The sequence below is a fragment of the Argentina anserina genome, chromosome 4 (assembly GCF_933775445.1).
Source record: "Argentina anserina chromosome 4, drPotAnse1.1, whole genome shotgun sequence".
In the NCBI taxonomy this organism is placed as follows: domain Eukaryota; kingdom Viridiplantae; phylum Streptophyta; class Magnoliopsida; order Rosales; family Rosaceae; genus Argentina; species Argentina anserina.
In genome coordinates, this window is record NC_065875.1 from 2,076,182 (window position 1) to 2,099,581 (window position 23,400).

A 23,400-nucleotide genomic window follows, 5' to 3' on the forward strand; every position below is an offset into this window, starting at 1 on the left:
ACGGAACCAGAAATCTGTTTAATGGGGCAACAAGATACACTATGCATCTATGAGAAATTGAGAAGGTAGTTTTGTTCTAGACTTGATAGGTACACTAAGCATGTAGACTAGGATCAAAATTGCTTCATCCATGTTCAAAATTCTTGACCTCTGAATTTCTCAAATGAACTATTTCAATGTTTCATAGAAGAACTTACTCAAGAGCCCACTTGAAGAAAACACACATGGACTTGAAAAGCTCACTTCAATCTGATCCCCATTCCCTCTTAATCTCTTATATACAACAAACGCCCACAATGTGTTCATGAAAATGCCGAATAGACACTCACTAGCCTCCACACCCCAACTATGCACAATCATGCATGCGCAAATCTCCCACGTCTCTCCACCCCGCCACCACTCCACAGCCTCAAAAGCTATTTGATATATATGTCGAATCGAACAAAAGAAAAATATAGATTATCGATCGTCGGTAGCTACTCACAGGAATACGCATAGCCTTTCAAGATGTATTGTCACGCTCCCGAATCTGAGACCATTATTATATGAAAGTATGTATTGTAATACCTCGAAATTTAGTATTTACTACTTAGTACTCTAAGGTTATATTAACTTAGTACTCTAAGGTTATATTAACTTAGTACTCTAAGGTTATATTAACTCTTCATTACCACTTTGTTATATCTACACACATATATAATCCTTATGCCAATACGTTTTGAACCTAGCTGATTTTTTTATGTTTTACCCCATCACACTATTTGTTTTTCCTTTGTGAACAATCACCCTAACTAGTTAGATTACCACTCAATATTAATTCTTGGTCTCTTAAGTCAAGAGGGTAGTTGAAAATTGAATTTTTGTGTTCATTTTTGGCCTATTTATATTTATGAGTTGCCTCAAGTTTTTTTCACACTTCAAAATCAGAAATCATGTAAGTTTAAAGTTCCCTTAGCTGATAGAAAACTCAACCGGCCAAAATAGAAATCATGCAAGTTTAAAGTTCCCTTAGCTGATAGAAATCACGGGTGTCTACTTTCCATAACATTTTACGGTTCGCTAATACCTATTGTGTCAAAGAAGTTATGGCCGTTTAAGTGAGTGAAAATCATTATACCCGAGAATCTAATTTTAATTGCAAATTCTTATTTTGAGTTGTTATGCAATCTTGTTTCCTAAGATCTATGTTTGGTTATGTATAGCATATATGATCTAAGAATGTGGGGTGAGATTAATGATTAATTATTAGCTCAAGACTAATTTTGATAAACATGTAATGAACGTTGTATACATTGTTCTTTATACTCGATGATTATGACACTAATCAGAGGAAGTTGTTTCGTAGACTTCAGGGGGAGTCTATCTCACATGATGCTATCAAATGTAGACGGTGCGTTGTGCTCTTTTTCCCTTCGTTCAAACTTTTGTTTTTCACCCAATAAATTTTTATTTTGCGTAACAAGGTTTTTACCGAGACAACTGCACCATGCAAGTTCTTATGTTAACATTTTACCCTCCCCATTTTTTTTCCCAGAAAACCAATTATAAGGACCCAAAAAAAAAACACCGTCAACGACTTCTCGGGTCTCCCCTCCGGCAAAACAGCCCCAATAATTTCTACTTCAAAGCTTCGAGCTTTTGATCTTTGACATATCACACTCGAATCTCCAATTCCTTCAACTAGTATTTCTCCAACAATCGCGACCCAATAATTGGACCCCCCCCCCCCCCCCCCCCCCCCCCCCGAAAACCTGAGATTTTGAGAATATCTTCAGCAACTCGGTTATGTATTCCAATAATTTGGCGTGATCTATAACTTTCAACTTGGTTTTAAGTACGGCATCGCGGGGTTGAAGGTGCTACAAGTTTACAAGTTTATAAATTTGTGAGAATAGGAAACTTGGAGAAAAGTGATTTGAGAAGAGAAGAGGACTTCATGATTTTGTGCGAAAAGCAGAAGTGAAGAAGACGTGATTTAGGAAGAGAAGAAAAAGTATAATTAAAATTAATGCTAAAAGCCTAAAATATCAAGTGAGCCGACTATCTCCTAGCCCTTGGATGAAGAATGGTAACATCTAATGGTTTGTTGTACATTTGTTCCGTGGTCAACTGATAACTAGGTGAACGGAGATACAATTCAATTTTTCTCATATTATTATCAAGGCAATCAAATAACTCTTGGCCTCTTGCTAATAATAATTTAGACTACATGCTCCTCCTTCATTATTGTCGGCGATATTAAGTATTACTACCAAACTTTTCGAATATGTGTTAATCTCTCGTTAATACGTACTGTTGTGCATATGCCTGTATTTAAGCTTGTATGTGACTATGTGAGACATTTTTTCTCGAAATTTTTTCCAGTGCTTCTAGAGAACCACGTGATAATGTCCAGTGATCCTCCTCACCTGTTATATTTTGACACATGAATTTATCACACAAAAATTATAATTTTATATTTTTTTATTATTTGTGAAATGACCTTCATGAGTATTCATAATGTTGAAGTAGAATTTTGGGTTTAGAGTTTATGGTTTAGGGTATAGGGTTTTAGAGTATAGGGTATAAGATTTTAAAGTTTAGGGTATTAGAGTGTAGAGTATATGGTTTTAGAAAGAACTCCAAAATAGTTTTTGATAAAATAACTTAAATATGACCTTTTTAATTAAATCTTATGTATCAAGTGGTAATTAGAATGAAATACTAGTAGACATTGCCATGTGATTCTCCAGGAAAATTGAAAAATTCATCTTCTTTTTCCGTTTGTTTATAGCTTTCTTATTCAATATTCAAAAAAAATTGCGAGTTTCCAATCCCGTAATAGCCAAATAATAATAATAATAATAAGGAGAGCTTTTTGTGATTCAGTTTGGAACAAACAGACCAAGATCGGATTTGCCTTATCTTCTTTGTGAATAGAAATGGTCATTTCACGTGTAGTTGATTCATAATTGCTAGTTTGCTACATGACCGAGGTGGCATTAGATCTAAAGAGCTTGAAAAAATACAATATATTCTCACTAAGTCGGTCGTGATGCATGCAAACCTTGAGATTGAAATTTTTTTTTTGGTTAGTGAACCTTGAGGTTGAATAATGGGATCCAATGGAAACATGCAAATATGCTCCATGAAATTACTTGATCATTTCTTTTCAATAAAATTTGACTTGAACAATAATTTCCTATAAATGCCCCATGAATTCTCATAATGTCAAGATCTGAAAAGTACTCATGTCATACAATTATCAATCGAACAAAGACTCCGTCTAGTGCGATATCTACATTTTACGTTATAAAAATCTCGCTACCGTCACTCATAAAGTCATAAATCATAACGGCCTCAAAAGTTTACCACAATCAACGCCTTGCTAAAACTAACCCTATATTCTTGGTTAATTGTCTTTCCTTTGTCTAAACATCGGTGGCAAACATGCTCTCATACTCTCCCAAGTGGGATTTTGCCAAAAAGAATACCCAAGTGGATTTCGCACGACAACTCCACTTTAACTCGAAATTCAAAATTCAAAAAAGCAGTAAGAACTAAGAACACGCACAGGGGCACCATCGTAAAACCCGCCTCCACCACAAACGCCCCAAGCGCCTCCCCCGCACCTTCCACACCCCCTCACTCGCTCTCTCAACCCGCCACGTCACCTTCACAGGCCACCACTCTACACTCTCCTCATTCTGATTGGCCAGCCATACGTGTAGCCCTCATTCTCAAACGACACCGCGAGTAACACAGCCTTCACCACACTCGCGCGAGTGGCACTACTGCCCGGGCCAACCACCGCTTTTTAGCTTTGTTTAAATTTCGAACGCGTGCCCTCAAACGACGCCGTTTCGTTTTGCTTCTCCTCGATCTCTGCTCCCTCCTTATCACCCTCACCCTGTCTGAGTTGGTTAGTTTCCGAAATCGAAATTCCAGAGAGAACCAAAGTCTCTCTCGCCTCCAGAGAAGCGACGACGTCGTTTTGGTCCCTCCCCGTACAGACATGGCCTTCGTTTCCACCGTCGGGAGACTCCTCTTCGCCTCCGTCTTCCTTCTCTCTGCTTGGCAAGAGTGAGCCTCCTCCTCCAGATCTGTGCCGCTCCTTTCTTTATTATGCTTCCTCTTCAATTTTGAATCCCGCAATTAGCTTTTACTTTTTTACTACTCGTTAGTTACAGTTTGGATCTTAAGTAACTGTAACTTGATCCGGATTGTGTGTATTAAGTTTCCGAAGTCGGATCAGTGGTGAATTGAAGAATTTGAGTTGGTTTTTAGTGTAACCGTTTCGATGAGATGGCTAACTGATTGATGCTGATTTATAGGTTTGATGAGTATGGCTCTAATGGTGGACCGGCGGCCAAGTTCTTGAGGCCGAAGCTCGATGTTTTCTCCGGCCATCTGCTGGCTCATACCGGTGTGGAGCTGCCCAAGCAACTCGAGGTGTGTGTGAGAGAGTTAATTGATTTTTGTTCTTATGATTAGATCACTCTAGGGTTTGTGATTTGATCTTCGCGTGGAGAAGTGATGTTTTTGGAGTTGTTGTTGGCAGATTAAGCATTTGGTGGCGGCAGCGATTGTGTTGAAGGGTGTTGGAGGTCTGCTATTTGTCTTTGGGAGCTCTTTTGGAGCTGTTATGCTGGTTTGTAGACTTGGCTTGTTTCTTAGTTTTTGGTCTGTGCATGGTTGGATCGACATGGGTGCTGAATTGTGTGTGTTTTTCTGCAGCTTCTGCATCAGGCTATTGCAACTCCTATATTGTATGACTTCTACAACTATGATGCCGAGAAGAAGGAATTTTATGAACTCTTTTCAAAGTTTACCCAGGTTAGTCATCAGGATTACTTGCCATTCATACTTTTGTTTACAATTTGATCTATACCTTTGTCTTCATTTCTCATTGTTTCCTATTAAGGACAGTGGCGGATCTAGGATCTGAACACAAGGTGGGCTTGAAATTGGCCGAAGTCCAAAAAATATTTTTGTGAGGACAAATATAACCACATAGACATTGACGTGTCAATGAATGTAGAAGAATATTCTAAAAATCGATGACAAAATAAAATAATCCAACAATTTTTTTCTCAAATTAATTAGATTGAAACTTAATATCTCATATTTGCAGTTTCATATTCAATATATAGAGTAGCAATATTAGAAGAAAATACTAAGGATTTTTTATGAGATTTAAGAAGAATACAGTCATGTAGGAGAAATATATGCTAATAATCCAATTGTATATATATATTATTAGCCCTAATATATTGAAAATTTGGGGTGAATATTGTAGCATGGGTTCCAGCCAGGGAAAGCCCTGGGCTGGATCCACCAGTGATTAAGGAGATCCTAAGCTAACCTTTATTTTCTTACAAATTGATTTGTTCAAATTGCAATTTCTGACAAAACATGCATGGGTCGCTTTAAATTGATTTGAGATCAAGGTAATGGATGGTTGAATTTGTGCAATTAAGCTTTACCTTTGTGGTGGCTCTTAAGCAACTGAAATCATATCTTTTTACTAGGATGAAATGCGTAACGTTGCTCTATGCTCTGATAAAACATTACTAGTCTTGGCTTGGTGTGTTCAGTTGTTTCTTTTAGAAATGTACCCAATTGACAGTGTAGACAGTGGGATAGATTTAGATAGGGATTCCCTGTAATCTTAAAAATAAAACAGAAGTTAAAAAAAATTACTGGTGATGACTTCTTTTTCCCTGATTGGCAGAATTTGGCATTGTTTGGGGCTCTGCTCTTTTTCATAAGCATGAAGATATCAATGCCAAAGAAGCAGCTCAGGAAAAGAACTCCCAAAGCGAAAACTACATGAGGAATGAGGAGCGACCTTGGACGATGTAAGGGTTTAGTTTCTGACTGCACCTGACTTTTCACAAGGAACTAGTTTTGCATGCCTTTACTCTGTATCTGGTTTTTCTTTTCAAAAGTTCTAGGAAAAAAATTAGGGAAAGATGGCTTATTGTGTATTTTGAGGGGCTGATGTTTTATTTCCTTTTGAGCCAGTTTGCGAACCTCAGAAAGATACAGTATTTATTAATACTACGCCTTGTATGAGTTGTTTAGTTCAACTACTTTCCATTCTTGTTGCACTTGGCAAAGTCTTGGTTCTTCGAAACCTCTTATAGGGTGCAGCACACGTTGATTAGTATTCCTTGTGTGATGATAGCATTCAATTACGGTAATCCCCATGTTAGTATCTACTAGCCATGCAGATTTCCCTTCTCGTAATTTTCCGCAAAAATCCTGAATGCCCCTCTTATAAAACTGATATACTGGTTTGTGTAATTAAGGAAATTAGACTAAAATTATTTAGGGTACGCTACATTGTTGATGTGGTGTGGCTTCAATGACATGTCCTATGTGCCGATTCCAAAATCCTAATATGCATATTGGACTGTACAATTAATGTTTTTTTTTTCTCAGGTAAACAAATAGTCTATTGAGAATCGAACTTACAACTTTTTTTACTGGTACAAGTTTATTTTCAGTCAAACTCACAACTTCCCAGTTCAGAAGAGAGGCCTATACCACTAGATCAAATGATAAGAGTAGAAATGTACTGTGAAAAACCAAGAATGGTACTACTGCTAATACATCTACACCAGTACTCGATTTGATACTTTAAGTCTGTCAGTGCAACCACCACTGGTCTTATGCTACTATGCTAGAATGCTAGATCAGTAGCCACCGCCCAACAATTGCGGTTCTGGTTGTGTCATAATGCTCGTCATAGAAGGACATTGGGGACTTGAAATAGTTCAATGAAACACAGAAAGGTTGTTGACAAAAGTTATTGGTTCTAGTCAGTTAGGTCCCATGGATGTATCTGGGTAGGAAGTAATGTATAAATGAGCATGTTCTTTAGTCATTTCCCGTATATTTGAGTTCCAATTGAAGTCAGGAATGACGTAGTAGTTAACGTAGTTCTTTCTAGCTCCATACACAGCAATCTGGGTTGGCAGGGATGACAATGTACATGCTCGAGTGGAAACCACAACCAAGTTAAGAGATGCAACATTCACTAGCGTCTCATTATCACGAGGTCTTAGATTGGTTCCTTGCCGAAAAGAAAAGCAAACCACATTTGATTACTCGTTAATTAGTTATTTAGTGCAATTACTGGTTATTAAATTAAGGTTAAAGGACAATTGGTCGGCCACAAACAACAACTTGCAATCTGGTGTTTGTGAAAATATTGTTCTATTCTAAAAAAAAAAACAAAAAAAAAAACAAGAAAATATTGTTCTCTGCTGAATGCTCACATTTACATATCTTGTATGAACTTAGTCTCCAGTCTAAGGTCTGAGACAGCATTAGGCTTAGCTGATACGAAGATGGTAGCTACCAACAGAAATGAGGTTCCAACCAACTACGATAGAAAAAATGAACTGAAGTCTTTTGATGACACAAAGGAAGGTGTTAAAGGCCTTGTTGATGCCGGCATAACCGAGATTCTTCAGATCTTTTATCATCCACCTGATGACTCCGTCAACAATACCTCTGATACAGAAGAAACTCAGTTTAGTATTCCAGTCATAGACCTCAAGGGAATCTGGGATCCAACTAAACGAAAGGAAATCGTTGCGGATGTTGCAGAAGCATCAGAGTCTTGGGGGTTTTTTCAAATTGTCAATCATGGGATACCTGTTGATGTGCTTGAGGAGATAAAGGATGGGGTACGTGGGTTTTTTGAGCAGGATACTGAAGTGAAGAAACAGTTTTATACTCGTGAAAACTTGAGTAGTCCATTCGTCTACAACAGCAACTTTGATTTGTATAGTGCACCAGTGACTAATTGGAGGGATACTTTTACGTGTTATATGACTCCTACTCCTAAGGCAGAGGACTTGCCAGAAGTATGCAGGTATGTGGCAATGATTTAAGGTGTTCTAGGGCAGGCCGAATGCTAGATTCGATCTTATAGGAGTTATAGGTGTTATATCTTTCTGCTCATCAAGTTACCTTGCCTTGAATTGCCATTTCTGCATATATCAGTTTCTGTCTTACAAGTTAGTAGCCATTTAGAATCGTACATGAGGATTGGTCATTACATGAAGAAATTTGGAGATATCTTTTTTCTTTTCGAACAATGATTCGGAGATAAGTTACACCGTTTTAGTGAAACTCATAGCTTTATATACATATGTAGACAAATATAAATATATATAATTTTTTAAAGTGAAACATATGGAAGATATGACAACCTCATATGCTCTTTTGGGTGTCCAATATGCAGAGCAATACTATTCGAATACTCAAATCAAGTAATGAAGTTGGGGAAGCTATTGCTTGAGTTGTTGTCTGAGGCTCTTGGGCTAAAGCCAAGTCACTTGAATGACATAGATTGTGGTGAGGGGCTTCTTGTTATAGGTCATTACTATCCTGCTTGTCCACAACCAGAATTAACAATAGGAACAAGCAAGCATGCAGATAATACATTCATCACTGTTCTTCTGCAAGATAATATTGGAGGCCTTCAAGTCCTTCATCATGAAAAATGGATTGATGTGCTCCCTGTGCCAGGTGCCCTAGTGGTTAACATTGGAGACTTTCTTCAGGCAAGTATAATGAAAATCACTAGTGGTTTACATTTCCTTCATTAGAACAATTTTTCTTTAACATTATGGATAATACAATTAATTTGATAGTTCTGTTCTTTTAATTTTGAGTAGTCTTTTGTTTTTGAGCCAATCTGGTTTCCTGATTGGGGAGTTAATTCATATTGACTTGTATTCTTTTAATGTTGCAGCTAATATCCAATGACAAATTCAAGAGTGTAGAACATAGGATACTGGCAAACCATAGAGGTCCCAGAATATCTGTTGCGGGTTTTTTCAGCACTGGATTGCTGCCATTGACAAAGCTGTATGGACCAGTTAAGGAGCTATTATCGGAAGACAATCCTCCAAAGTACAGGGAGACCACTTTAAGGGACTATAATGCATACTACAGAGGTAAAGGCCTTGATGGGAGATCTGCCTTGTCTTATTTTAAGCTCTGTTAGAGACAGGGGCTCCTCTGCCATGGATATAAGGTGCCATTTTAAATCATCTTCCTGCAGTATTACTCTCCCGGCATACATGCATTAGTTATATCATGGTAACAGTTATGACTGATGAGTGATGTAGTTGTTGGCTATGAGATCCTACTTTCTGAATCGTTTGCATATGAAATAAATACTAGTTTGTATTAAGCATATCAACACTAAATTAACAAACAGTTTGTAATAAGTACATCAACATTATTACTTACAAAACTACTGTTAAATCCTTAAATACTTGTCTTTCCCTGATTTGCAGAATTTGGCTTTGTTTGGGTCTTTGCTGTTCTATATAGGCATGAAGATGTCAATGCCAAATAAACAACTCAGGAAAAGAGCTCCCAAAACGAAAACTACCTCATGATTTATATGTCGCAACTAGAAATTTTATTTCCCAGAAGTCATATATCAGTTTCATCTTTGAGTTGAGTAAAGAATCCTGCATTAGAACTTCTGAGGCTGAATCACTGGGACTTAAGCCATTATGAGATGCTTGGAATTTTCACAGTACACTAGTACCTACCTGTACTGTGAAAAACCAAAAGCGGAAACAAACCAAGAGTAGGAGACGGTGTAATCCTACTACTAATACATCTACATGCATCAGACCTCAGTACTCTATTTGATACTCAAAGACTACAAGTTCTGCTTGTATCATTATCCCGACATTGGAGGCCTACAAGGGGGTTCAATCAAACACACAGTAGTTAGTTAGTTACATAAGAAAGTGAAAGAATGCATCACAATGTTATTGGTTCTATTCACTTAAGCCCCACAGATTTGGTCTTTAAGGAACTTGAATGATAGATTTTGTTTATGCAGGAAGGAAGCGATGTTGTCAAGTCTCATTCTAAAAATATAAAAAATAAAAAGATGTTGTCTAGTCGTACATGTAGGTTCGGTTGAAACAGGTGGTCAAAAACAATGACGTAGTTCTATTTTTCCATTTTTTCGTATAAAACACTTAATCATTATAGCACCAAATCTAGAAATATTAATTCTTTAACTTCACACATGGAAAACCACAAACGATTCCTTGTCAACTTGTGTAACTATTTGTAGTTATTCAATTAAGGCGGCACGACTAGGGCCGGCCACAAGAGTTCTCAAGACATCTTTCATATATATGACAGCGAAAGTTGCTAGGTATGATACTATTGTCAAATAAGGCACAGTTGTAGATAAGATTCACAGAGCAATTTTTTGCGACTTCTGGTATTAATCGTATCTGCAAGTCTGCAACATTAAAGCTTTACCTTAGCACAGACAAAGATGGTAGCTACCAATAGAAATGAGGTTCCAACCAACTACGACAGGAAACAAGAACTAAAAGCTTTTGATGATACAAAGGAAGGTGTCAAAGGCCTTGTTGATGCTGGCATAGCAGAGATTCCTCGAATTTTTTACCATGCACCTGATGGATGCTCCATTGACAATACCTCTGACCCAGAGGAAACCCAACATAGCATTCCAGTCATTGATCTCGAAGGCCTATTCGATCCAACTAAACGAGAGGAGATTGTTGCAGCAGTTGGAGAAGCATCAGAGAGTTGGGGCTTTTTCCAAATTGAGAATCATGGGATACCTTTAAATGTGCTGGAGGAGATGAAGGAAGGAGTACGTGGGTTTCATGAGCAGGATACTGAAGTGAAGAAACAGTTTTATACTCGTGATAACTTGAGTAATTCATTCGTCTACAACAGCAACTTTGATCTGTATAGTGCACCGGCAACTAATTGGAGGGATAGTTTTATGTGCTATATGGCTCCTACTTCTCCTAAAAAAGAAGAATTGCCGGAAGTATGCAGGTATATCAGAAGTGTTTCAATTCTTTTTACTTTCATGTATGTTCTATACTTGGTAAGTGCATGTAAGATTTATGCAGATGGGTAGGTAGCATCACAAAATAAGCTAATATTTGCTAGTGTCTATGTCAGAACTGGCCCAGTTGCATATCTGATATCGGAGGTGATTTAGGCTAAAATGCCATCGACATGAATAATTATACACCAGAGAGAGTGATCTCTTGGTTTCATCTATGAATGAGTATGCAACATTACCATATATAGGCTATTCATTTGGATTTGAGTTGAAAAAAAATGTATTCCATTCTGCATTTTGTAATCTTGTATATAACAAGTTTCAAGCCATTTACAATTTGAAATACATTGATATACAAAAAGATAATGCACATTAGAAACATAAATAATTTCAGATATGTTACATTATAATAGTGATTTGGTGTAAAGTTAAAAAAGGATATATATGATTGCCTCATATGCTTTTCTGGGCTTCCGATTTGCAGTGAAATCCTCGCTGAATACTCGAATCAAGTAATGAAGTTGGGGAAGCTATTATTTGAGTTGTTTTCTGAAGCCCTTGGATTGAAGTCAAGTCACTTGAATGACATAGGTTGCAGTGAGGGGCTTCTGGTTTTAGGTCATTACTATCCTGCTTGTCCACAACCAGAGTTAACAATGGGTACAAGCAAGCATGCAGATAGTAACTTCATTTCTGTCCTTCTGCAAGATGACATTGGTGGTCTTCAAGTCCTTCATCAAAACAAATGGATTGATGTACCGGGTGCTGTAGTAATTAATATTGGAGATCTTGGACAGGCAAGTTGAATTATCATTGCATTTATCTTTCTGAATGACACAATTGAATTTTATTTTATTGTCGGAACATAAATCACTGTTTTGCTAGTTTTACTTATTTCACTTTCAAATTTTCTGATTCGGCATCATCAATTTATTTTTAGAGTTGACTTAACAGTTGCAACCAGCCAGATTAGTATTTGCTGGTGATTTCGGATATGTCCACAGGGCTTGCACTTGCAGGGCGATACCATGTTGCACCCTAGCTTGCATATGCTTGTAATGTTTTAGAGTAGCATAAAATGATAGAATTAGCCCTGCACATATGTGCAACCTGATATTTCATCACGTAATTTGGAGGGATGTGTTGACATGTGATCAATTGTGACCGTCAACAAACTACAATGATAAGACCCAAATGTTGAGAATATACATCTCATATTGGTAATTGAGACCTAACCTGTAAATTTATAAGAGTTTGGGCCACTCCATCTATTGTCGATTGGTTGAGCATGCATATTTGTCTATTCCAATTGGTCTGTTTAGGGATGTTATGTTTAGAATATGCCTCGGTTCTTAATTCATTCTAGTTTCCTGTTTGGATCATTATGTTGAATGGAATTATTTTCCTATTGCAGCTAGTATCAAATGACAGATTCAAGAGTGTAGAGCACAGGGTATTGGCAAACCGTAGGGGTCCACGAGTATCAGTTGCAAGCTTTTTCAGTACAGGAGTGCGGCCATCGACCAAGCTCTTTGGACCTATCAAGGAGTTACTATCGGAAGATAATCCATCAAAGTACAGGGAGACTACGGTAAGGGACTTCAATGTGTACTATAGAGCTAAAGGTCTTGATGGGAACTCTGCCTTGTCTCATTTTAAGCTTTGAACCTGGAGGAGGAGGAACCCTGCCAAGAACGTGGTGTACTCAATGTTCTAAATATCCCGATATATCTCCGATATTAAGAAAACGATACGATAAGTTGCTTATTGGTTTATTATATCGGTTAACCCGAAAAATCAAGTCAAATGACGATATATCGGGTCAAAACCGAGTTTGACCAGATATATCGGTGTTTTTTTTGTTTTTTTAAAACCACGTTGTTTTGAAAGAAAAAAATTTAAAGAAAATAAAAGTTTCGTCGATAACATTCGATGACAAGAGAGTTTATGATAAATGATCACCTCTATTTTTTATTAATTAATACTATTTATGTATTTTAATTGTCAAAACAATTAAATATTTTTTTATGAAGTTTGTTTAGTACATTTACTTCTATAAGTTTTAATTTCTCAAGTTTATTTGGTATATTTTGATGTATATGTTTATAAATATATTAAATTTAATTAAAAATTAGCAAAAACGATAAATCCGATATAATCCGATATATCTCGATATATCCCTGTTATATCCTTATTTTACAAAACCGATACGATGCCGATAACCGCTATTTAGACCATTGGGTGTACTACTAAAATCAATGTTTTAAAAGCCTAAGGCGTAGCCGAGGCGTTTTTGGAAGAGCCTCACAAAGACGTAAGCCTTGAGGCAAAATGCGTAAGCCTTATGAATAAAAACCCTATATTTGTGCATTCATTAGTCTTGTGCATATAAGATGATTTGTAACCAAAATAAACATGATAAATTGTCATTCATTCATAACAAATACATATCAAAACCATGCAATTAATCCAAAGTCACATTGCATAACATAAATCCATACATCAAAATACTAAGTAGTCTTGAAATATAAAAGAAAACAAGAACAATGTTCGAACTAACTTCATGCTTCAAAATCGTCATCATTATCAATTAAAATATCACAATCTAAATCATCATCCAAAGTAGCACCGGCATCACTATCACCTCCGACACTGACACCAATACATCTAGCAACTTCACCTCCAACACCAACATAGGTTTGGTAAAGGGGATTGGTATCATCAAAAGGATTTTCTCTAGTGTCATTTTCCACAATCTCATCAAGGCGCATTGATTTTCTTGGGGCATTTCTCTTACCTACACAAAAATGTGACTAACAATTAAATATAAAATGTGACTAACAATTAAATATAAAAGTAGAATTTTTGAAGAACTTACTTGCATTTGGTTGTTGACTAGATTTCCTTTTGTTTTTGTACAAAAGGATTGGTTCATCAAGAGAATCGGTATGCTCAAGAGGAGGAGTAGGTGCATGAGGAATGTGAGGCTCACGAAGAGGAGAATGCGCATGTGGAGGGGTAGGTTCATGAGGAGGAGAAAGATCATGACGACGAGGCTCTCTATTAATTATGGTACCTTCATATGTACCACTTGGCACATTCCTTACCGCCTCATCATCCAATGATAAATGATCCACACTTTCCTCAATCCAATTCAAATAGGTGGGAAGTACTGGATCTTCTACCTCGGTTATCCATTCATCATCCGATTCAATTTCTTCCACAACAATTGGATCGGTCATTGTAGCATTTATTTTCAAGGTTCTATCTCTTAGAGCAATATTATATTTCACATACACTAAAGCATGCAACCTCTTGTGCTCAAGTCTATTCCTTTTTTTGTATGAATCTACAATTAAAATTGAACATCAAAATGCAACAATTTAATAGGCTAGCAATTGTAAACTAACATCTTATCAACTTAATTATGATAAAAAAAAGACTTACCATTTCAAAAGTACTCCAATTTCTCTCACACCCCGAAGCACTACAAGTAAGGGAAAGGATCCTAGTAGCAAAATTCATCAACTCTGGTGTTTCCGTACCATATTTTTCCCACCAAAGTACTAGTATAAAATTAAAAAAAATCATATTCATAATAAGATTTAGTACAATTTCATGCAAAACTTAAAAGTACTAGAGATGTGAAATAATTCAAATATATAATAACTTACCGGTGATCGGCGTTTTCTAGTAGACTCGGCCATTTGACATCCAAACTTGCCAAGTTTTTGATCATATGAGTCTAATTGTAAATCGACCGTAATACGAACTTCACCACTTAGCATCCTATCCATGCACTCTTTCAAGCCCTTCTTCACATGCTCACTATCCTTAAAGTTTTCTTCATATCAGAATTTAGGATTCAAGTAATAACCCGCCGCATGCAATGGTTGATGAAGTTGTGGAGTCCACCTATTATCTATCCTCCTCCAAATTGGAAGATACTTAGCTTCCACATTTCCAAGATTAGTTGCAATCTTGTCCTTAGCGGCATCCATCAACTCATAAATAAATCCCATTGCCGGTCTCACTTCCGAATCAACCTCTCTTAAGACACAAACAAGTAGCATCACACTTTTTATGCAATAAGCCACATGGTTCCAAAAACTCCCATCACGGAGGATCCACTTCTTCACATCATTAGCTTCCTTATGTTTTGTAGACTCACATTCCAACCAATCGTTTGATTGGAACATACTAATAAGAGCTCCTTTTTGCTTATATAAACTTTGAAGAGTGAGAAAAGAGGTTGCAAACCTTGTTACCGCCGGCCGAATAATCTCCTTATTTGATGTGAATTTCCTCATGATAGCAAGTACTTGTGTATGGCCATAAATGAACTTCACAATTTGCTTAGCTCTTTGAGTGGTGGTTTCAAACACTTTCAACTTGCTAATATCTTCTAACATCAAATCAATGCAATAAACTGCACAAGGTGTCCACCACAGGTTGCTTCTATATGACATCAATTCCTTTCCCGCCCACTTGTAATTGGAAGCATTGTCCGTGACTACTTGGATGCCATTATTTTCCCCTACCTCTTCTACAACTCTGTCCAAGTAGTTTAGCATCAACTCTCCATTTTTTATTGTATCCAATACATCTACCGATTTCAAGAACCACGTACCCTTAGGACTATTTACTAAAAAATTAAGTATAACCCTACTCTTGCCATCCGTCCAACCATCGGACATAATACTACATCCATATTTGTTCCAATCCTTTTTGTGCTCTTCCATCAACTTTTGAACATCTTGAACTTCTTCCTTCAAAATCCAAGTCTTTAACTCATGACTTGTTGGAGGTTGAAAACCGGGACCATATTTGGCAACCATCTCTAATGCCGAAAAATAATAAGGACTATTTGCTACATTAAAAGCCAACCCACTTGTAGGGGTGGCACTTAAGACCGAAAAACCAAAAACCGAACCGAAAAAACCAGACCGAAACCGAAAAAAAACCGAACCAAACACAAGAAAAACCGAACCGAACTGAATTAATCGGTTTGGTTTCAGTTTGGGCACATAAGAAACCGAACCGAACCGAAAAACCGAACTATTTATAAAATAATGTCGTTTTAGGTTTATCTTACCGAATATTTGATTTGATTAATGTGATTTTAGGTTTATATTATATATAATTATATGTTTCTCTTTTGTAGTGTTATATATGTATATATAGTCATCTATGTTTATATGTATGCCCATATATGTATGTTTCAAATAAGTTTGCTAAAACAAATACATATATATATATATACAAGCGGATGTGTAATTACTAAATCCGCCTCAATATGAAGCAACTATATGAAGGAAACTTCTTGAGATCGATCGACACCAGTCGATATGATTCATATATATATATATATAGTCACATTGTAAAAATTTCATCCAATTCGGACCTCGTTTAACAGTCGGAATTTCCGGTAAACCGAAAACAATACTAATATGTCATATGGGAAGACACATTACCAAAATACGAACACCAAAAGTCGTTTGCATATCTGAAATCACCTAATTTTTGTCACCAATTGTATGCGATCGCACCAAAGAAACCCATTTGGCAAAGCCCCGGTCAATGAGGATTTTAATATGTCAAAACGCCTATTTTTTAGTTGACCGTTGGTACGAACGGTCAAATCATGTCCAAAACGGACGAAATTTTTACGGGGTCCCTAAACATATATACATATCACATCTACTAGTGTCGATTGACTATATTTCAAACTGGAGTTGTCGATCGCCTAAGTGTTCACTAATGTATCATAACATTTATATTAGGGTTATAATAAAACTATCACATTATGAAGCGACTATATGAAGGAAACTTCTCAGAATTGATCGACACCATCCGATGTGATCAGTATATATATTTAGTGATCATTTTAAAATTTCATCCAATTCGGACCTCGTTTGACCGTCAGAATTTCCGGTAAACAAAAAACAACACTAATATACCCTAAGGGAGGACCCATTACCAAGATGCGAATGAGAAAAGTTGTTTACATATTTGAAATCACATAATTTTTGTCATCGATCGTGCGTGATCGAAACAAGGAAACTAATTTGGCAAAGCCCCGGTCAATGGGGGTTTTATTATGTGAAAACACATGTTTTTTGGTTGACCGTTGGTACGGACGGTCAAACCATGTTCAAAACAGACGAAATTTTTACGGGTTCCCTAAATATATATACGGATCACATCTACTGGTGTCGATCGACCATATTTCAAACTGGAGTTGTCAATCGCCGAAGTGTCCACTAATGTATCATAACCTTTATATTAGGGTTATAATAAAACTATCACATTATGAAGCGACTATATGAAGAAAACTTATCAGAATTGATCGACACCATCCGATGTGATCAGTATATATATTTAGTGACCATTTTAAATTTTCATCCAATTCGGACCTCGTTTGACCGTCGGAATTTCCGGTAAACCAAAAACAACACTAATATACCCTAAGGGAGGACCCATTACTAAGATGCGAATGAGAAAAGTTATTTACACATTTGAAATCACATAATTTTTGTTATCGATCGTGCGTGGTCGAAACAAGGAAACTCATTTGGCAAAGCCCCGGTCAATGAGGTTTTATTATGTGAAAACGCCTCTTTTTTGGTTAATCGTTAGTATGGACGGTCAAACTATGTTCAAAATGGATGAAATTTTTACATGGTCCCTAAATATATATGTCGATCACATCTATTGGTGTCGATTGACAATATTTTGAAACTAGAATTTAAAAAAAAAAAATTTCAAAAAAAAAAAACCGAAAAAAACCGAACCGATCCAAACCGAACCTCGTTTTTCAGTTTGCCCTATTGGAAAACCGTGAACCGAACCGAACCGAAGTTCAATTTCAGTTTGGTTTACGGTTTGACCCCAAAACCGAATCGTTTAAACCGAATACCACCCCTACCCACTTGTATAAAACAAGCGTCCGATCGCCCTACACACATCATGCCTCTCTTGTTTCTTGAATGAAGAATTCAATGTAGCTTGCCGAGCTTTAAAAGTTACAAAGTTGTCCATCGGTCGTTTAGTCTTTGGTTGACTCGTAGAACTACCACCACAAGGAGTTGAAATAATACCACTTTCACTTCCACCCATAATTTGACATTCTTCCTCATCTTCTTCTAAACTTTCCAATCCCGCTATCTCTCGTTGCACCCGAAGTTTTGCTCGTTTTTGTTCATCATTTTTCTTAAGGGCTTTAGTACACCAATCTTTCACATTTGGTGGAACCTTAGGACAAGGTTTGGTTCCTTTATGGGTGCCAACTAAATGCTGCTTGAATCTGAAAATGCCACCAGTACACTTATGGTCACAAAATCCACAAAGAAAGTAAATATAATGCCCGGGAATTGGTTTAGTCCATTGCCAAGCTTGGTCTTTCTTCTGTGTCCCACTAGTACTTTGTGCCTCAATAGGATTAGTACTCATTGTGCCTGCATTATACCCATATTTAACAGAAAATCTAGAATTCAATTATGAAAAAAATTGATCATAAATTTCATCATAATTCCTAAATTCATATAGATTCATAATATTAGATTTCATATCAATATTTTCCTAATCCAAATTCGACTATTAAATAATGATCATAACTCATAAGCTTAATTACAATTATAAATTTAAATTTAGGGTTCAACTAAATTACATCATATTTCTAAACTCTATAATTTATGAACACATGAGTTGGGAATACAAAATCTATCAATTATATTCATTAACCCATATACCCAACAAGAAATTTTAAGTTTATTACCTTAAAATCTCAATTTTCAATCAAGAAATTGAAGGGAGAGGATTGATGAGATGCTCCTATTTATGAACATATGAGTTGGGAATACAAAATCTATCAATTATATTCATTAACCCATATACCCAACAAGAAATTTTAAGTTTTTTACCTTAAAATCTCAATTTCCAATCAAGAATTTGAAGGGAGAGGATTAATGAGATGCTCTTGCAGGTGGGGAGACGTTGTAGATGGAGACCAATAGATTGAATGATGTGGAGAGCCCAACAAAGGAGAGATATTTCAGCAAATTTGGAGAGTCTGAGATTTGGGAGGAGAACTAGAGAAAAGAGGAGGCACATAGAGAGAAAAATGTTCTCTGCCTCTAGAAACCTAAAAGAACCCGTGCATACAACATGTTTACCTTTTTTTTTTTGTAAATTGAAATTTTTTTTTATTCTCCAATTTTTTTTTGAGGCGACGCATTTCACGCTCTAAAACGCGCCTCACTACGCCTTTCATGCCTCGACGCCTAGGCATCCAAAGCTAAAGCCTTTTAAGCTTCGCTTTAGGCCTTTTGCGCCTCAAGGCGCGCCTCAGGCGCGTTTTTTAAAACACTGACTAAAATACACAACCTGCACTTCAGTACTTATACATGGGTTGCTTTGATTGTATATGAGTGATGTACTTCCAAGTTCTCACTAAATAGGATAATGAAGAGCTTGTTGATATGACCAGCCTATAGGCTATAAGTAATAAGGTAAAGATTGACTTTCTGTTGCAATTTCAGTCATCATAAATTGATATTTTCAGCTTAATCAAGTTTGAATCATAACTTTGCCCGAAATGAGGGAAAGAGCTAGATTTACAAATTGCAAATATCTTTGACAAATATTTCCTTTCTGTAAACGTATGCAGATATAATCTTATCCAATTACTTGTAAAGTCAAAGACTGAACTGTCAACATTATTATTCTTTGGCCGCCGGAGTCGACTTGCAAACTAATTAATGATCTTCTCCTCTCAGTTGTACACAACTGATATTTGAATATCAGTATCTTTACTGGTTCACTAATATGTGAATTTCAAGAAAACAAAAATGGTAACTGTTAACACCTCCTCCTGAACGGGATAATTTCCACCAAAATCTCTTCTGATTCCGGTTTCCGGACCGGTGACCGGTAACCTGGAAACACCGGCACTTATAACAACTAGCAAGGTAGCAATATTTCCGATCTGAACCTCACTATTGACGCTGCCAAAGGTGGCACATTTGAACAATAAATGCATCTTATACTGGTTCACATTCTCACATTAAAAGAAGAATCCAACACTTCTCCCAATGCGCTTATAAAGGGTCCACATAGACCACTAGAAAATGTAACATATTCATAAGTCTTTTACTCTTGAACTTCAATTATGTTCCGGATTCTAACTTAAGGCTTATCACAAAAATTTCGTTAAAACACCACTAAGCTAAGGTCATCTCATTCCTTACCTTCAATAGAATTACTTCACCACCATTGCGTCTCATTTGGATCAGTGGCATAGCTACGTTCCAATTCTCAACACCAGAAAAATGATTAATTCATGAAAGATCAACGTTCTCAATTAAATGCTCATCTAGCAAATAATTAAATCATGACGCCATAAATGAAATTTCTCCAACACCTTAGATTTCTTGCTCAACCAAGAACAATGAGTAACATCAATTGTCTATGGCCCATTTAAAACAAGTTGAAACGCAACGACGACATAATGTGAATCTCAATTCAATAATTGCATCACCACCTTAAGGATGTATCACAGACCCTACCACTCTATTACCAATAATGTTAGAGATGCTTGTCATTAAAAATTTCGTTAAACCACCTCAAACCTATGGTCTTCACATCCCTTACCTTGAAAATAATACTTCAACCTATTAGGTTTCAACTTAGATTAGTTGCATAACTAAAATCCAATCCACAACATTGGAACACTCAAAATCCCTCAATGCAGGATCAACGCTCTCCATCAACCTTTTGGATAGGTCTCTACCCGATGGAAATCTATCTACACAAACCAGTTAGCATTCCAGTAACTTCTTCACCATGAGTTGATGGTAACTAAATCTCAGGTCAATCTTAGAGAATATTGTAGTCCCTCTAAGCTAATCGAACAAGTCATCAATTGTAAGCAAATGATACATAGTCTTGATGGTTACCTTATTCAATTCCCTATAGTCCACACACAACCGCATGGAACCATTTTCTTTGTCATGAATAACACCAGCGCACCCAAGGTGAGACATTAGGTCTAATGAACACTTGGTCTAATAGGCAATCTACATGCACTTTCAATTCTTTAAGCTCGTTCTGTCCCATCCCATAAGGCGCCTTCGACACAGGTGCTATACCAGGTACACCGTCAATAAAGAAATCGACAACTCTCCGAGAAGGTAAACTCGGTAACTCCTGAAACACCTCACTGTACTCGGATACCACAACAATGTCTATAATAGCTACTTCCTGATCCACAGACTCCACATGTGCCAAGACTCATGCTCTCATGGCATTATCCGACTTGAGACAATGATAACAAAAAACTGGCTCCTCGGGACTATGGAAAAACACTACCATGTCCAAGCAATCGATCAAAGCATGATGTGACCTCAACCAATCAATTCTTAAGATCACGTCATAGGTGTGGTCTGGAATCACTATCAAGGAAGCATGGAATTCTCTACTCCCAATCACCATAGGACAAGCCTTGCAGATTGTCTCAAGCTCAAGAGACACTCCAAAACCTGAAGTAACACATAAAGTACTTCCAAGAGATGTAGGAATCAACCCTAACACCTATACTACCGAACTAGCAATAAAAGAGTTTGATGCTCCCGTATCAAACAATACTCTAGTAAGGTAGTCAAAAATAGGTAAGGTACCTTCCACTCATGTGTCCCGCTATTAATCAAGATATTTAGAGGGAACATGAATGATTGAAGTATCATCACAACACTTCTATTTAGAGGACCAAACCTTCAGGTGTGGCTCCTAACACTCTTGCGTACCCAGTGACATATCAATACCGAAGAGCATGTGATGGGAATCCGCTGAAGTCGGGTCATCGCTCCTGGATGATATTGATAAATCGCCAAATACGCAACCTACGCTCTGATACCAACTGTCACGACCCCGAATTTCGAATGATAAAAATTCGAATTCGAAGCCATGAAAACTCAAAAACAATCTCAAATATACTGAAATCATCTTATCATAACAGTGTATCGAAACTGAGTCCACATCATGACTCAGTCAACTCGAATAATACACAACCAATGGAAAAGTAAAATTCACTCAATCCTCACCACTAACAGTAGAAAGAAATCTTTGACGTCTTCAGAGTAGTCTGTTAATCATGCTAATCCACACCTGCAGAATTATCTCCTACACCATTGAATAGGTGTACTGGGATTGTAAACACAAACCCGGTAAGTTTTGCAGTTCGTATGAGTAAAAAAAACAATACAACTCGTATATAAATACAAAATAAACATACTGAAAACATATAATTATAAATGTACTTGTGAGTCATTGGACGGCCCATCTGGTTGTCCAATAATATCTGAAAATATAAGTGTTCATGAGAAATAGGGCAACCCCTCTGTTTACCCAAATACATTTATAATACGGGTATTCATGAGTGCTGGTACACCTTTGTTACCCCTCATGAAGTACGCCATCAGACATTGGGCAACCTCTTGCTACCCAATATCCAAAAGAAAAATACTGAAAACATTTAATTATAAATGTACTCATGAGTCATTGGACAGCCCATCTGGTTGTCCAATAATATCTGAAAATATAAGTGCTCATGAGAAATCGGGCAACCCATATGTTTACCAAATACATTTATAATACGTGTACTCATGAGCGCTGGTACTCATCTGTTACCCCTCATATAATACGCCGCCAGACATTGGGCAATCACTTGCTATCTAATATCCAAAAATATGGGTACTCATAAGCCGGTAACCCATCTGTTACCTCTCATGCCAGTACACCGGCAGACAGACTAGAGGTCTAACTGTATCGTAACTTTCGCCCGGCCAAGGCTAGGTTTCGACATGCCAACACGTCCGAAGCTCCTTTAAGATGATCGAACAAATCATCAATCCTAGGCAAATGATACCTATTCTTGATGGTCACCTTGTTCAGTTCCCTGTAGTCCACAGATAACCGCATAGAACCATCTTTCTTTTTCACGAACAGAACCGGTGCTCCCCAAGGTGAAACGCTAGGTTTAATGAACCCTTGGTCTAATAGTTCATCGATCTGTACCTTCAACTCTTTAAGTTCGTTTTGTCCCATTCTATAAGGCGCCTTTGACACTGGTGCCGTACCTGGTACCACATCTATGTAGAAATCTACAACTCTACGAGGATCTAACCCTGGTATCTCTTGGAACACCTCACCATACTCAGATACTACCACAATGTCAGTAATAGTTACATTTTGATCTACAGATTCCACGTGTGCCAAAACTCCTATTCTCATGGCATTACATGACTTGAGGCAACGATAACGAAACACTGGTTCCCCAGGTCTATGAAAGTACACCACCATGTCAAAATAATCAATCACTGCATGCTGCGGCCTCAACCAATCAATTCCTAGGATCACATCATAGGCGTGGTCCGAAATCACTATCAACGAAGCAGAGAATTCTCTACTTCCAATCACAATAGGACAAACCTTACAGATTGTCTCCAATTCAAGGGACACTCCAAGAGGTGAAGTGACAC

At 37.1% G+C, this 23,400-nt stretch overlaps 4 protein-coding genes across 7 annotated transcripts; 3 read left to right on the forward strand and 1 right to left on the reverse strand.

Moving 5' to 3' along the window:
* The first annotated feature begins 3,851 nt into the window (after positions 1-3,851).
* On the forward strand, positions 3,852-9,541 carry LOC126792570 (uncharacterized). 2 transcript variants are annotated; one of them, XM_050518978.1, is made up of 5 exons: positions 3,852-4,062; positions 4,314-4,431; positions 4,541-4,630; positions 4,717-4,815; positions 9,303-9,541. In XM_050518978.1, exons 1-5 carry the CDS (start codon positions 3,995-3,997, stop codon positions 9,405-9,407), a joined length of 480 nt encoding a protein of 159 aa, XP_050374935.1. In that variant the 5' UTR covers positions 3,852-3,994; the 3' UTR covers positions 9,408-9,541. The 2 variants fall into 2 exon arrangements, with proteins under 2 accessions (XP_050374935.1, XP_050374934.1); XM_050518977.1 differs by lacking the exon at positions 9,303-9,541 and adding an exon at positions 5,714-6,092.
* LOC126792555 (1-aminocyclopropane-1-carboxylate oxidase homolog 1-like) lies at positions 7,329-9,426 on the forward strand. 2 transcript variants are annotated; one of them, XM_050518960.1, is made up of 4 exons: positions 7,338-7,867; positions 8,240-8,561; positions 8,753-9,037; positions 9,303-9,426. In XM_050518960.1, the coding sequence occupies exons 1-3, from the start codon at positions 7,338-7,340 to the stop codon at positions 9,005-9,007; spliced, it is 1,107 nt and encodes a 368-aa protein (XP_050374917.1). In that variant the 3' UTR covers positions 9,008-9,037; positions 9,303-9,426. The 2 variants fall into 2 exon arrangements, with proteins under 2 accessions (XP_050374918.1, XP_050374917.1); XM_050518961.1 differs by lacking the exon at positions 9,303-9,426 and having other exon boundaries at positions 7,329-7,867; positions 8,753-9,294.
* Positions 9,542-10,116: 575 nt separating the features above from the next.
* LOC126792557 (1-aminocyclopropane-1-carboxylate oxidase homolog 3-like) lies at positions 10,117-14,173 on the forward strand. Of its 2 annotated transcripts, XR_007671928.1 has the most exons (5): positions 10,117-10,851; positions 11,349-11,665; positions 12,283-12,562; positions 13,105-13,199; positions 13,789-14,173. XR_007671928.1 is itself a non-coding variant. In XM_050518962.1 (4 exons), the coding sequence occupies exons 1-3, from the start codon at positions 10,316-10,318 to the stop codon at positions 12,528-12,530; spliced, it is 1,101 nt and encodes a 366-aa protein (XP_050374919.1). In that variant the 5' UTR covers positions 10,117-10,315; the 3' UTR covers positions 12,531-12,562; positions 13,105-13,310. The 2 variants fall into 2 exon arrangements, 1 of the variants encoding a protein (XP_050374919.1); XM_050518962.1 differs by lacking the exon at positions 13,789-14,173 and having other exon boundaries at positions 13,105-13,310.
* Positions 14,174-14,715: 542 nt separating this feature from the next.
* On the reverse strand, positions 14,716-15,702 carry LOC126790965 (uncharacterized). The gene has a single exon (XM_050517353.1). The coding sequence runs from the start codon at positions 15,700-15,702 to the stop codon at positions 14,716-14,718; it is 987 nt and encodes a 328-aa protein (XP_050373310.1).
* Positions 15,703-23,400: the final 7,698 nt, after the last annotated feature.

What these genes read in the sequence shown, in the direction of transcription:
- LOC126792570 (XM_050518978.1), top strand. Translation starts at nt 3,995, where the DNA reads ATGGCCTTCGTTTCCACCGTCGGGAGACTCCTCTTCGCCTCCGTCTTC. An exon ending in AGCTGCCCAAGCAACTCGAG is followed by an intron (nt 4,432 to 4,540) that starts GTGTGTGTGAGA and finishes TGTTGTTGGCAG; the next exon opens with ATTAAGCATTTGGTGGCGGC. An exon ending in TCTTTTCAAAGTTTACCCAG is followed by an intron (nt 4,816 to 9,302) that starts GTTAGTCATCAG and finishes CCTGATTTGCAG; the next exon opens with AATTTGGCTTTGTTTGGGTC.
- LOC126792555 (XM_050518961.1), top strand. Translation starts at nt 7,338, where the DNA reads ATGGTAGCTACCAACAGAAATGAGGTTCCAACCAACTACGATAGAAAA. An exon ending in GACTTGCCAGAAGTATGCAG is followed by an intron (nt 7,868 to 8,239) that starts GTATGTGGCAAT and finishes TCCAATATGCAG; the next exon opens with AGCAATACTATTCGAATACT. An exon ending in ACATTGGAGACTTTCTTCAG is followed by an intron (nt 8,562 to 8,752) that starts GCAAGTATAATG and finishes TTAATGTTGCAG; the next exon opens with CTAATATCCAATGACAAATT.
- LOC126792557 (XM_050518962.1), top strand. Translation starts at nt 10,316, where the DNA reads ATGGTAGCTACCAATAGAAATGAGGTTCCAACCAACTACGACAGGAAA. An exon ending in GAATTGCCGGAAGTATGCAG is followed by an intron (nt 10,852 to 11,348) that starts GTATATCAGAAG and finishes TCCGATTTGCAG; the next exon opens with TGAAATCCTCGCTGAATACT. An exon ending in TGGAGATCTTGGACAGGCAA is followed by an intron (nt 11,666 to 12,282) that starts GTTGAATTATCA and finishes TATTGCAGCTAG; the next exon opens with TATCAAATGACAGATTCAAG.
- LOC126790965 (XM_050517353.1), bottom strand. Translation starts at nt 15,702, where the DNA reads ATGGTTGCCAAATATGGTCCCGGTTTTCAACCTCCAACAAGTCATGAG.